We start from the raw sequence: 14,651 nt of genomic DNA on the forward strand, positions 1-14,651 counted from the left end.
ATGAACCAAATCTTACATCGAAGTGATGCTCAATATTGACATAAACCTGTTGTCCTCGTGTGCAGATACTATAGCCGTGCCAGGTCTCCCGTCCACCGTCCTCTCTTTCCACGGATGTGTGAGGAAAGCCATACTGAACCACAGGCCTGTCATGCTGTCCAAACCCCTATCAGTGTCTGGATCTGTGGGGACTCAGGGTTGCCCTGCATTATAGACCACAGCTACATTAACCCTACATACTCTACACTCACACTATCAAATCAGCAGGTGATGGGTTTGCTTAGCATTTAATTTAACCAATATTTATGTTTACTTTCATGACACCTGTGTATGTAGTTTCGTTAAAAAGCACTGTAAGTGCTGAGACGCCACTGATAAACTATGTTCAGAACGGCAGGGACCAGAGGGAATATAGAGCTGGATTGGCACTGGATTCATATTGTCCAGGTTTAATTAGTACAATCATATGACCATTAAATGGGTTTTATGGGAATATTTAGTTGTATAAAAACACTGGATGGCAATTTAATGTGGATTTCCCATGCGCCATAGGGATTTATTGTGTATTATCTAAAATCACTGGAGTTGAAAACTCATTAAATATTATTTTTGTCACTTTTTATATTTTGTCAGATTCCCTCAGCTGTATTTTTATTGGCAATAAACATTTCCTTTGTTTTACGTCACCATGATTTCATGCTGATCAACTTTACACATGCACAAGCTGGAATTACAGAGTCAATTGTTTAATTGTGTAGCTTTGGACATACAAAACACGCATGTGAATCAATGTGAGTACAGGCAAACAACCCAGACTACATGAGACTAACACTTCAGAGAGACAACTGTGTTCAGAAGGTTGTTCTAATCCAAGCTCATGTCCTCATCATCATCTTTCTTGTCTTTGGAATCACCATCATCTGTCTTGCTATCACTGCCCTCCATGGCCTTGGCAAACGCCTCCACATCTAAACACCAAGACAAAGCAAATGAGTGCTTGTGGGTACCAAACATAAAATAGTTATTACAAATACTCAAGATACACCGTTTCCTTGAAGTTCATATAAATTTGAATTCAAATTGTGTTGATTGATGGACGAGCTACACATCTCACCTCCTTTATTAGCTGCATCCACTGCTTCAGAAGGCAGACCAAACTGGTTCATGAGAGGGCCGAGCTGACCAGAGGCCAGAGCACTGCTGAACATACTCATTGCCTGCACAGACACAGACACAGAGCATGTTTACATCAAAGCAGAATACATGGACAAACCCAAGATTCACACAAATTGCTTACATAAATCACTACATATACCTGGCAAAGTTTCATAAAATAAACCCACAAAAACAGTGTTATAATTCATTGATGACAAATAATTCTTCTGCTAAGCAATATTTTCAGTCAATATTTAGCAGAATGATCTTTTACAGCCACTTCAAATACAGCTCAAGCAATTAGACTGTAACTATCCTTTTTATAATTCATTCAATTTTCCATTTTATGATGGGTGACAACTAGCATTACAGGGATAGTTCAACATATGTTGAACACTAAAGATGATATTTTGAAGAATGCTGGTAATCAAAAAGTTGATGGTCCCCATTGAATTCCATAGTATTTCTTTCAATGGGGACCAACAACTGGTTCTTCAAAATATCTTCTTTTGTATTCAACAGAAGAAAGAAATCTATACAGGTTTGCTATGACATGAGGGTGAGTAAATGTTGGCAGGTTATTGCTGGAGTGTTATTATTGCTAAATATTTCCAAAATAAATTATGGAAAATGCACAAAACAATATTTCATATGAAATTATATATTTTCCAAAAACTGTTTCACCCTAAAACTGTGTGAATATCAAAGCAAGTTGTGTTCCAAATTTGAGGGTGATATCTCAAAAAATGAGTATGATTTTATATGGGTGCAGTACCAAACATTTCCACTAGGTGAAGTTCACTTTACACTACAATGTGGTCATTTTTAGAAGTAAATAAACAGTACAAGTGTTATTTGTTTTTTTTCTGGACCTAATGATTTAACCTTTAATCATGTCCATACATCTTTGTGTTTGACTTATTTATTAAGTTTCATGTCATTCCATTGAATTCAGAAATTCTTAAACTTAAAATGAAACTTTTTGGTCAAAAATAACCAAACAGCGCCACAGGGTTAAAGGTTTAGAGTTTTTTCTTTCATAGTGCAATTTTAGTGAATTACACTGAATCCCATTAGATTCAGTCTGACCCACAACACAAGTATTTCCAGAATTTGAACGTACTATGGTTATCATCAATAACACTGTACTGCAATGTTCATTTGAGTGCATTATGAGCATGAGTGTGACCTGCTGGAACTGTGGAGAGGTCAGTGTGTTCTGGATCTCGTCGGCGCTCTGTGGGAGCGATTCTCCTGACGGTAGGTACGGCAGCAGTCTCTGCTGCACTTCAGGGTTAGCCAGAATAGGAGCCATGACATCAGGGGTCAACACACTCGCCAAGTCCACTACAGAGGAGCAATGCACAGCGTATTAGAGAATGGGAAATCTGGGCGAAGATCACATCAAAGGTACTTCAGCTGTCAGTGTCTCACCTCCCGGCCCCTCTGCAGCAATGGCAGGCACGTTCATGGTGGCCAGGATGCTCTGGAGGTCACTCAGCTGGATGGGCTGTGTGCTGGAGGGAGGTCCCGCAGGCATGGAGGGAGTCTGGGCTGCAGGGGTGGTGGGGGTCACCGTGGGCGAGCTGGTGGAGGTAGCAGCAGGGGTGACGGGTGTGGTGGGTGCCTGGGTGGAGCTGATGCGGGCGGCCGATCCAGAGGAGGGAGTGGCTGCTGCCGATTGGCTGCGGGAGCTGTGCGTACAGAAGGCGGATAATAAATAAAATCAGCAAGATGAATGAATGAATGAATGAATGAATGAATGATGCATTTATATATAAGATGTGTGAGCACAGCACCAGAAATAAGCATGGAGAAATCAAAAGATGTACCTCGAGGTTGAGCTGCTGGTAGCAGGTCCTCCACTGGCCAACAGACCGGCCAGACCTGGACCAGCCAGAGCACCTTTAATTAAAAAAAAAAAAAACAAATTACTGACTTCAAACTTATATTTATTTATTTGCAATATGGCCCAGTTCAAATAGCATGTACAATCATGGACATAGAATATTACTTAAAAATAAATAAATAACTCACCAAGTCCACCCAGTCCTGTTGGTCCAATCAGCTGCATGAGTTGATTGTGACTCATATTACCCAGGAGGCTTTGCAGACCACCTTCTGCTTATAGAGAATTACATGTACAAAAGGGAAATTCACTTAAGTACTCTTCTTGACAAAGAGCCTGTCTTAGATATGTAATATCTAATTTAATGTAGTTTTCCTCACAATCTCAGCGCACATCCTGAACAGTTCCTGAACCTAACGAATGATGGGCTACGTTTAGCCTCAAATACACCTGAAGCACTGTCACAGCTGTGGATTTAGTGTGAACGTTGGCATTTTTCAGTCCTTGGAAAGTCTTGTGCAGTTTGAACTATTTCAAATAAAAATAATTATGTAAATAAATAACTACCCTCCTTAAAGGGATAGTTCACCCAAAAATAATCACCCTTGTCATTAATCACCATTAATCAGACATTAATCACCCTCACGTCATTCCAAACCCGTAAGACCTTTGTTCATCTTCGGAACAGAAATTAAATATATTTTTGATGAATTCCGAGAGCTCTCTGACCCTGCATAGACAGCAACACAGCTGCAATGTTCCCAGGTCCAGAAACGTAGCAAGGACTTCAGTAAAACAGTCCATTTGACATCAGGGCTTCAACCTTAATTTTATGAAGCTACGAGAATACTTTTTGCACAAACAAAACAAAAATAACTTTATTCAACAATTCATCTCCTCCACGTCACCCTATAGCTCCATTTTGGAGAGTATCTATCCACTGAATGTAAACAGCGTGTGCAGCGCCACACGGAAACATTGTTTTAGTTCAGATCAAAGCATAAATCCATATGGTGCAGCTGACACAGAACAGCATACGTTGTTCACATTCAGTAGATATTCTCCAAAATGGCGCTAGGGTGATGCAGAGGAGACAAATTGTTGAATAAAGTTATTTTTGTTTTCTTTGCGCACAAAGTATTCTCGTAGCCTCATAAAATTACAGTTGAACCACTGAAGCTACGAGAATACCTTTTGTGCACAAAGAAAACAAAACTAATGACTTCAATAATTATTCAACAATTTGTCTTCTCCGCATCATGGATTATTTTAATGGTCTCCTTGCTACGTTTCTGGGCCTTGATAGAGGTAGGATCCTTGCTGTCTATGGAGGGTCAGACAGCTCTCGGAATTCATCACAAATATCTTAATTCGTGTTCCGAAGATGAACGAAGGTCTTACGGGTTTGGAACGATGAGGGTGAGTAATTGATGACAGAATTTTTATTTTTGGGTGAACTATCCCTTTAAATACCTTCAAATATTTCTTCAGTTAGATAAATTAACAAATGAAAATGAGAGTGACTTGAGTTTTTTAGTATCCAACTATAATATCTAAAAAAATTAAGTAATCAGCACAGGTATGTTTTGAAGTCACTCCCAAAACTTTTATATAAATTGCTAAGGCATTATACACAGAAAAGCAAGCAAAGAGTAGTCTACTGTAAATCACAGAAGCTGTCAATCACTTCATTTCAGCATGAGCTCATGCTGTGCACTGCACAATCAGTCTTTTATTTATATCATATCGTCACAAAAAGATCCGCAAGCATGTAGAACTCAGTCAGTGAGATCATTCAGCATTGTGGGCAGTATTGTGCAAATCTGACTAACTTTAACACCTTAGAAACCACCTTAGAGACCATATTTAATTTCACGTGGTTGAAAACAAGGCTGTGAGATACAGACTTGCGGTCTTTACAACAGCACAGACTGCATAAAGATCCTAGACCCAAATTTTCACAATTCACAATTTTCAAAAGAGTTTCGTAAGGCTTTTGTCTACCGAACTTGTTTTTCAGAAAGATGTTTTGCCAGCTGCATGTTATTGAACAGCAGTACAATCCATCAAACAGACTACTATCACTCACAGCTTCGTTTTCATTCCTGACGGCAATTAAATATGGCGCTACCCTGCCTCAGGCCTATTGACCCTCGCTTTCAACTGACATGTCTGTGATGCTGCGAAAACAACTTGTAAATAGGAAAATTTGCCTCTGTAAATAGAAACTAAAGTGCACACACATATAGGCCTTAGAGCGGGTACAGAATTGAGTCTTAACTACCTGTACTACCAGAAAGACCAACCCACCTCCACCCCAATTTCAAAAACTGATTAACTAAGCTACATACTCCTACAAAAGACCTATTATGATTTTCACTGAAAATTGGCAAGTATGCATCCCTGAATCTTATAGCCTACACATGCTCTCTAGCCAAGAATGCAAGAGGGGGTTTTAGGACAGGCCCAAAGTGAGATGCATGTTCTCCATCTTATATCACTCACCACCAAGTGCAGAGAGTTCATGGCCACCACCTCCTCCGCTTCCCAGAGTGCCTGGCATGGGTGGGTTGTTCAGATACTCGTTGACTTTGCGACAGTACTCCTCATCTTTATCTGTTTTCGGTTCCTTTAGAGAGATGCACAAATGTGGCTTGAGCCGATCAGGCATCACAATTCCCTCTAAGTGCATCATTTCATTATATTCTGACAAAGCAAATCTGAAATGCTGTATGTCAGCAACCATCAAGAAATACTTTGCTCTGCAATCTTTTACTCACCTGCATCCAAAAGAACAGCCTTTTAGAGCCGGCCTTGAACTTCAGCACATACACGCGTCCTGTAGTGCACTGGTTCACCCGCTTGAACTCACAGTCATCTGGGAATATTATCAGATCCTGAAACACAAAATCAAGACTTTGATAGCCATATAAAACAACATCGGTTGCATGCAAACAGTAAACAGCCCTCACATCCTCCACGTTTCCAGAGGTCCTGTCCTTCCAGCAGAAGTGGATGAGGGAGTCGTCTGTCTGCTGGATGTAGGCGGTGCCTTTGCGCTTGTCCGGGGTCACTGTGCTGCTCTTCAGGGTCATTTTACCCGCCCTGAACTCAACCAGGTATTTACTGGATGAGCTGCGGGACCCAGAAACCAGACTGGGGAACAGAGCTCCAGATGACATCCTTACTTCTGGAAAGACAACACAAACAGTAAAACAAATTTAAAACATCATTTCAAGCTCTTTCTGAATTCACATAAAAAAGAGCTCAGTGCTCACCTTCATCACAAGGTTAATAAACAACATGAAGCTTGAAGATGTGAGCACAGTTACTCAGCAAGATTTATTAGCAATCTAGCTAGCTTCAAAACTGGCTTGTTTTAGTTCAAATATACATTTACATATTATCTTAAGATATAATATAGCACCATAATTAACTGTTTGACCCTCAGGTTGAAAATTTAATCATATTTTTATTGTTTGGCTTCTGAAGCACTTCACTCAATTAGCATTAAGTTAGCTGCCATTTAAACAACTCAACAGTGACTAAGCATTTGGTTTCCGAAGCGTATTTAAACGAATCACGCCGCTATAAATCTGACAATAACGTATTGTAATAAAAGTGTATCATACCGGTGGATAAGTCTTATCTTTCGTGGATGTCTGCAGCAGATAAGGGTCTTTAAATGACACTCGCTTGAAGAGTTCACTGGTGAAATGTGCCACGAGACTTCCTGTATCCTGCTAGCCGTGTTCCTATTGGTCACGTTCGTACGTAAGGAAGCATTTGATTGGCCAAGGAAGCAAGTGCAGACCAGTAATAAAACCTTGGTTATTTTTAGATGCTACAGCGGATTTTACATTGTTCGAACAGAAAAACAAGGGTAAGGAGTGTAATTTATATAATGTCCAGAAATATATTAATGAGTACTGCAGCTATGTTCAGATCTACACAGATGCATCAGAGTTTAGACAATAAGATAGGAGTAGCGTTTACTGTGCCAGAATTTCACTTATCGGTAAGGAAAAGGACCAGTGATTAGTTATCTGAAATGATTGCACTATTATTAGCAATACAGTGGATAGAAGAGAAAAGACCTTTGAAATCAGTTATTTGTTCAGATTCATGTGCATCATTGGCTAGTTTACAATTGAGCATCGTTTAAACACCACAGCCAACCTGAGTATTGTTGCTGAACATGTCCATCCCTTTATGCCTAGTGTACCCATCTTCTGATGCCTACTTCCAGCAGGATAATGCCCTACGTCACAAAGCTCAAATCATCTCAGACTGGTTTCTTGAACATGACAATGACTTCACTTTACTCAAATGGCCTCCACAGTCACCAGATCTCAATCCAATAGACACATCATGGATGTGCAGCCAACAAATCTGCAGCAACTGCGTGATGCTATCATGTCAATATGGACCAAAATCTCCAAGGTGAATGTTTCCAACACCTTGTTGAATCTATGCCACGAAGATTAGGGCAGTTCTGAAGGCAAAAGTGTGCATGTGATTGCTAGCAATCTATAAGCAACATCTCAAAACATACAGACATTCATACATGTATATGACATCCACTTATACAACAAACAACACAAAGCCGCATAAAAATAAAATCTATAGTTTAATTGTGGAATATTAGTTTTATAACTCTAGATTTCAAATAATCAAATGTAAATTTAATGAAGGAACCGATACAATACAGGATGCAAAACAAGTAGTGTACTGAATGTTGTATCTAACAGATGTGGACTATATTAGACATTCCTGTTGACGCTTAGTACTCAGACAAGGGTAAAGGCGGTTAGAAAATCAAATAAAATGTCTAACATATTCTAATAAATCACCCTTAACTGGGGAACAAACAGCTCAAGATGAAGTACTAGTGACTCACAGATGTACTGAAAGTCAGGCACTGTGGGAAATAAAACATTTTTGTACTTGAGAAGAGCAACAATGGTCGCATCGGTGTGCTTTAAACCCACTCATTTGACCTGTACACTTTATATCGTCTCTACATGAAAAGAATCACATTTATGGTCTGAACAAGGTGCAAAATACTTTTCATGGCATCTACAGGCAGGAAATATTCTCTCAAATAAGATGCATGTTATATATTTACACTTCCATAAGCTGCCATTCTGCACTTTCATTATTATGTGGTCTGAGCAGTTTGATGGGTTGCATAGATCTCGCCAGTTTCTCAAATACACAGCGTACTCGTCTATATTTGAGAACAGTGATAACAGATGCAAATGCTGCTGAATAAAACAACCCATGACACCTATTTTTCATAAAACAAATTCAATAGATAGTGCTTGAGGAACAATTTAGTATGACACCAATACATTAGAAAAACTGTGAAATACAAATATGTACATTTACAGTATGTCAACCAAGCCTTATTGAATGTAGGTACAATCAACTTATTTTACATCCCATGAGTCTCTGTGGAAACAACCAAGTGAAAGCAAAAAAAAGAAAAAGAGCTCTGAGGCCATTTTTAAAACGCGTCACCATAACAAATGTGTGATGAGGCTATTTCACAAATTTAATCTGAATCTGAAAATCCAAAAGGCAAAATATTGTACCAATTAAAACAAAATCTATGGCTTTTTACATTAATTTCCTCAAGCGCGCACACACACACATTATACACACAATAATGAATGTTTCATTATTAACATTCATCATCATCATTCTCTAAACATTATTACTGTCGTTATTTCATGAATGCTTGATCACCTTCACGCTCTACATACAGCTGGATCAGAGATAGCTCAGTGCTTACCAAACTCAAAACATCTGGAATTAGTTTTCATATGTTAAACACCTACTGTACATGGAAAACGGCCAAAGCACTTCCGCGTCACATTTTATTGGTGATATAACTACATCTATATTGAGCTCTAGCATTGCAGACGGCAAACAAACTGAAGCTCTGATGAGGGTGTGTGTACGTTCAAAGGCAGAAAAAGGCCAATTGGTTCTCCTACTGCAGTTTCGACACTTTCCTCCATTGATAAAACCTAAAGGGTTGATGGCAAGTGAGAGAAGATGCTTCCAAAGGACAAAACACAATCATAAATGCAAGTGCTGAAGATGAAGGCAGCTCAATGTTAATGTGAGCGTAAGCGCTATTGTTGTTGGCTGGATACGTGTAAAGGGTTGCTGGAGATGGGGAGAGAGGGAGGGAGGAAGGAGGTGACAAAACCTTGCACGTCCTCATCAGTAGATATCAGGACAGTCTGTGTATTTCCTATCAAAGTAGCCACCAGTGTACAGCCAGTCTTGTGATCCTGTATACAGATTTGTGCCTAACTGAAACCACCTAAAAACAGTAGGAGAGGTTAACAGTAAAAATAGTAATAACAGTAAAAAAAAAAAAAAAAAAAGAGCAACACTAACCTAGTCGACCAGTCTTCACAATCTTTGGCCCGCTCTTTACGAGCTGCTCTCTGCTTCTCTTCCAGTCTCTCCTTTTCTCTGCTGGCTTCATCTGCACAAACACACAGTCAAAGAAATCAAATAAAATGTTCAGGTTTAGGATGTGTGAACAGCAGGGGGCGCTGTAGGGCTGGTTTTGGGTTTTAATAACTTAATTACCCATGTTGCCGTTCTCCATGGCTCTGATGTCAGGCCGCAGGCGGCAGTCTGTTGGTGCCAGCACTCCTTCCATGCCAGGCTCCAGCTCATTCAGCGTCATGGCAAAATGAGTGAAGTTATACATCTAGAAGTGAACAGAAGGGGTTTGGAATCAGGTAGACCACCATTACTACACACGGTTTAAGAGTTTGGTGTGAGTAAAATGTATGTTCTGTAAGAAATGAATACGTTTATTCAGTAAGGATGTGTTAAATTGATCAAAAATGATGACTAAAGATATTGATAATGTTACAGAAAATTTTCATTTTAAATAAATGCTGTTCTTTTGACATTTCTATTCGTCAAAGAATACTGAAAAAACATGGTTTCCACAAAAATATGAAGCATTCAACTGAAAATAAGAAAAATATTTATTGAGCAAATTAGAATGATTTCTGAAGGATCATGTGACATTGAAGACTGGAGTAATGATGCTGAAAATTCATCTTACATTTTTAAATGACATTCAAACAGAAAACAATTCTTTTAAATTGAAATATTTCACAATAAAACTGTTCTTACTGTATTTTAAACAAATAAATGCAGTCTTAATGAGCATAAGAGACTTACTTAAAAAAATGATAATTGCACCAACCCCAAACTTTTAAACAATAGTGTACTTCACTTTAAGAAATCATCCGTTTGTTTGACTTTTCACTTAAAGCCACGTGTTGATGTGTCTGTGCCTTCAGGCCTCTGCACATGAACAGAACTGTGTGTGTGTGTGTGTGTGTGTGTGTGTGTGTACCTCTGCTGAATGAGCCGGTCTTGATGATATTCTCCATAATAATGTGCTACCAGGAATCACTGCCACAGTCTCCTGTACTTCAGGCATTTCATCGGCATCCTCGTTGATGGCTTCTGCTTCCTCCTGTTGGTGCAAGTACATAGATTATACACAATAACGTTCCCTAATATGCTTTAATTTTTATTATTCACACAATACCTAGTATTCAGGAAAAGCATTAACACATTAGACATGATATCAAACCAAGTGCCCCCTCCAGTACATATACTGTTTTATCATTTAAAATTAAACGCTTATATTTGTGAAATGTTTGGCTTGAAAAGTCAGCTCGGACTTGCATTGTTGAAAATAAGCGTCACTTGGTTACTTAGTTTCTTCTGCAATTACTTAGTTTCTTCTGCAAAACACAAAAATGTTTCTTCTGCAATTTTGAAAATGTTTGCAACAAAAGACATATCTACTTTTAAAAGTATCTACTTTTATGTTCAACAGGAGAGGAATTTCCAGTCAGGTTTGGAATGACATGAGGATGATAGCGACCATTTTTAAGCCATCCATACAGAAAACACACAGAAGCTCCCACACTCATTGACAAGACGTCTGTTAAATATAGCAATCAACTGGGTGTGTTGTCATGTAATGAGACACGTTACAAAAACCTGAACAGAGGCAAAGGCCTCAGGCATGATGAGTATTTTAACACCTGCTCTCTCTCTACACCTACACACATCTCTTCTGTACAGACATTAGCACATTTAAACCACACACACCAATACAAACAGTTCAGTAACCCTAAAACAACACTCTATTATTCTCTGCATGTGCATGAATCACTACAGACAGTCTAAGATGTACCTTGAACACAGAGAGAGATTTGCTTTAGTTTTATCGGAAACTTTAGCAGTCAGGGCCAGAAGCAGCATGAGTGGTCAACTATTATCTTTCATACCTTCTGTTTTTTAGTGTCCGTTGATCCTTTCTTCTCGAGCTTCCGATGGGCCTCATACACCTGTGGGTCGACGCTCCACATACACTCTGTCCATTTCCCATAGATCACACAGCGCTTCTTCTTACTGGAAGTGACATACACAGAGGAAAACAACAGGAAACATGCACTCATTAAATAAAGAACAATAAAGAAACAGGAGAATTTCTTAAATCCATTGAAATGTTGGCATTCCAGTTGTTAACTAGCATGAAAAAGCAATTACGTAACATGTAACAGTCATGAGCACTAATCTCTGTTCACTGGTAAGTGGACGGATCATGACTTTCATATGCATTACATTACATGACTATCAAAAGTATTACACTGATCAGTGTTGTTGTCTTTATGTACACTTCTATGCATCTCAGAACAGTTTTATTCTGGAAGCCTACATGAAAACAAAAAAATATATAGAAGAAAAAAGGAAACGGTTCAATTTTTATCAGAATTAACCATTTAAGGTGATAACAACCTTTGGAAAGTTTACATTATGCGGTGAGCAGGAATGACTACCAACGGGACATTGGCACTCATATGATACAACTCTTGATATAGCTGGATATTGCAGTAGATTATAAACATCTTCTATAACCAGTTGTATATGATTTGGTACTTCCAGTCATTTAATTGCACCTTAATTATTAACGGAGTGCCTAATGTCACCAGTATCAAAGGTGTCGGTTTTCTAAACTTTCAAATCTTAAAAGGTCATCATTGTTTCCAAGAAATTAATTGCATGTATGACTAATCATATCAGTCATGTCCATCATCCTTAAAAAAAAAAAAAAAAAGTACAGTACAGAGTGGGTCACCTCATTTGACCAGATCAATAAAGCTACCACATCCAAGTACAATTTCCTCATTTAAATCAAGTGAGTCAGGATCTCACCTCTTATCCTGGATGTAACCTTCAACTCTGTGCAGCTCCTTTCCAAACATCCCACAGGGTTTAAAGTTCAGTACACACTTCTCTCCAGTACTAACCAATCACACATCAAATTTATCATTCAGACATATCCATGTGAATTCACAATGGAATAGATGGATCATAAAAACTGAACAGTCTGGCTTTACCTGTGGTTGACAATTTCTACAGTGCCATACTGTTCAATCCACAGTTTACCAAGAATTATATTGTGTACACAGCAGAAAGGGTTCGTCCATGTGTATGCCTCTTTATGCCTGTGAGGATAAACACACACACGTAAGTGAGCAGGCAGTTACTCGGCAACCCCAGAACACTTTGCTCTCAAATTCAACCACTGACTCATCCAAGAAAAACCTCACTCACACAATCAATAAACCTTTTCATGATTTTAATTAAAAGCAAATAATTAATAATTAATATACCCCCCCTCCCCTCCCCTCAAAAAAAAAAGAGAAAAAAAAAAATAACAATAAAAAGCAAAACCAAATCAAAACAAATATAAATCAGGAAATATCTCTATCATGGTCTACTCTGTACATGTGTGTGCACCTAAAGATGACACACTCACTTGTAAAGCTCTAGCGTGATGGTCCCTTTAGGTTCTGCCTCCACACTTTTGCCCCAGAACTTGAGTTTGGGGTAGATAGAGCCATGGAACACAAAGTCACCAGTCAGACTCTCAGTGTGAAACGCACTGATTGGCGGATGGTGACTCACCTGCTCTGAGATCAGTCTGAAACCCTGATCCTCTCTGAGTAGAGAAGCCAGCAAGAGCAGAGGAAGGAAGCAATAAGGGGAAGGAGAAGTAGAGTTACATAAATGACAGACCAGTTTCCCTCCGGACCGATTCTGATCTAACCCACATTTAACAACATCCTCAAATCTTATCAGCATAGTTTGTTATTAATCACTCTGCTGATGTGTCTTTACCGTGTGAGTTCATAGGTTTCTCCTAAAAGCGGGTTGAAAGGTTTTCCAGTTCTATCCCACTGAGAAGCGACTGCAGACACAGCGAAGGCAGCTACCGTCTTAAAAGAAAGAAAAACAGGTTTGTAATTCACCAACTGCCTCACAATTTATGTCTATTATGATTCAACTCGATATTGACCCAGCCCTAGCTTATACTGAAATGATAAACTAATTATAAAATCCAAGCACAACATTCTGCCTTAAAGAGGTGTGTGTAGTCTCACCTGCATCCTCTCTATAGAGTCGGACTGTGAGCAGGCTTTCTGGATGAGGTATGTGTGCTCCATATACTCAGAGATTCTCTGTAGAAAGCTCAGGGGCTCATTGAACACAATAGGCATGGTGATCTTGGACAGCTCCTAGAGAACAGCACCAGCAAACAGACTGAGCAGGACCAAACACCACTACAACTTCACGAGTCGTGCTTTCAAACTACTTTACTAATAGTGCTTCAGGGTTATGTCCATTAGACAGTTCAGACATGCTCTTTAAGGGTCCTCAACGCACATTCCTGAATGAAAAAAAAACAAACAGCTGGACTGAATGCATATGAAGAGAATGACCTGAGATATGTTTTTTAAAAAGTTAAACTACGTCAGCTTGACATGTCAGTCAAATGTGATTGCATGTACATATTTTACTACTGAAAACTGCGGACTAAGAGATCTGTCATTTGATTTTAGAAGATTTCACCCTCTCTGAGAAGTTGTTTAACTCCTTTAAAGAAAAAGACAAACACTAAAGCTAAAGAACTATTCGTGCAGCATAAAAAAAAAAAAAAGAAACTGCACGTGTTTTTTCTTCCCTACTGCGACGAATATAACAGAGTTAAACGGCTTCTTGAATGAGAAAACGAAACATGGCTCGTCCATCAGGAATTGATTGGGTCACTGTCGTTTGCTAACTGCTGTGTTCTCATGTGAGTGACAGCTGCTGGAGGTGAGAACGGGTATCATTTCCAGGGGGAGGGGAAGTTTTTGACTGAAGATTATAAGAGCATATGAATAAAAAAAAAAAGAGGTTCACAGAATAATTAACATGCCAATATTCCACAAAAATAAGATTATTGAAATCACACTAAACGTGCTGCTAAAATGATTATTATCCTTACCAGTCCAATGCATTTCTTGAGAATGCTCCACACACTAAAATCATTCCTTGAGAACATGGGGGCAGGAAGAGACGACCTGAGAGGGCAGAAGAATGTTTTCCCATTCGTAAACATTGTACTAATATGTAGAACTATGCAGATGCGCAGATTATAAATGAACTGTAAAGATAAGATGAACAATAAGAATCTTGACAAAGAAAAGAGAGCGAGAGAGAGAGAGAGAGAGAGAGAGAGAGAGAGAGAGAAAGATTA

The 14,651-nt window shown here is 38.9% G+C and overlaps 3 protein-coding genes across 6 annotated transcripts in view; 1 reads left to right on the forward strand and 2 right to left on the reverse strand.

The window, feature by feature from the left end:
- The window catches only part of LOC306859775 (laminin subunit alpha-5-like), a 67,873-nt gene extending 67,187 nt beyond the window's left edge, over positions 1 to 686 (forward strand). For both annotated transcript variants that reach the window (XM_079401023.1, XM_079401024.1), the window contains exon 80: positions 66 to 686. In XM_079401023.1, coding sequence (XP_079257149.1) covers positions 66 to 214 — 149 coding nt within the window. In that variant the 3' untranslated portion in view covers positions 215 to 686. The remainder of the gene's footprint in view (positions 1 to 65) is intronic.
- On the reverse strand, positions 629 to 6,761 carry LOC306859776 (proteasomal ubiquitin receptor ADRM1-like). Of its 2 annotated transcripts, XM_079401025.1 has the most exons (10): positions 6,637 to 6,755; positions 5,977 to 6,194; positions 5,785 to 5,901; positions 5,510 to 5,633; positions 3,193 to 3,276; positions 2,988 to 3,060; positions 2,590 to 2,849; positions 2,345 to 2,502; positions 1,115 to 1,217; positions 678 to 968 (listed from the first exon to the last, which is right to left on the reverse strand). In XM_079401025.1, exons 2-10 carry the CDS (start codon positions 6,184 to 6,186, stop codon positions 865 to 867), a joined length of 1,233 nt encoding a protein of 410 aa, XP_079257151.1. In that variant the 5' UTR covers positions 6,187 to 6,194; positions 6,637 to 6,755; the 3' UTR covers positions 678 to 864. The 2 variants fall into 2 exon arrangements, with proteins under 2 accessions (XP_079257152.1, XP_079257151.1); XM_079401026.1 differs by lacking the exons at positions 2,988 to 3,060; positions 3,193 to 3,276 and having other exon boundaries at positions 629 to 968; positions 2,590 to 2,826; positions 5,561 to 5,633; positions 6,637 to 6,761.
- An 854-nt stretch (positions 6,762 to 7,615) lies between these two features.
- LOC306859778 (oxysterol-binding protein-related protein 2-like) overlaps positions 7,616 to 14,651 on the reverse strand; it is a 101,569-nt gene continuing 94,533 nt past the window's right edge. For both annotated transcript variants that reach the window (XM_079401030.1, XM_079401029.1), the window contains 11 exons: positions 14,400 to 14,475; positions 13,513 to 13,647; positions 13,250 to 13,347; positions 12,888 to 13,070; positions 12,466 to 12,573; positions 12,281 to 12,370; positions 11,353 to 11,476; positions 10,404 to 10,526; positions 9,617 to 9,740; positions 9,419 to 9,509; positions 7,616 to 9,341 (listed from right to left, as the gene is read on the reverse strand). In XM_079401030.1, the coding sequence (XP_079257156.1) occupies positions 9,239 to 9,341; positions 9,419 to 9,509; positions 9,617 to 9,740; positions 10,404 to 10,526; positions 11,353 to 11,476; positions 12,281 to 12,370; positions 12,466 to 12,573; positions 12,888 to 13,070; positions 13,250 to 13,347; positions 13,513 to 13,647; positions 14,400 to 14,475 (1,255 nt within the window). In that variant the 3' untranslated portion in view covers positions 7,616 to 9,238. The remainder of the gene's footprint in view (positions 9,342 to 9,418; positions 9,510 to 9,616; positions 9,741 to 10,403; positions 10,527 to 11,352; positions 11,477 to 12,280; positions 12,371 to 12,465; positions 12,574 to 12,887; positions 13,071 to 13,249; positions 13,348 to 13,512; positions 13,648 to 14,399; positions 14,476 to 14,651) is intronic.

This window comes from Barbus barbus (genome assembly GCF_936440315.1).
Source record: "Barbus barbus genome assembly, chromosome: 40".
Classification (NCBI taxonomy): domain Eukaryota; kingdom Metazoa; phylum Chordata; class Actinopteri; order Cypriniformes; family Cyprinidae; genus Barbus; species Barbus barbus.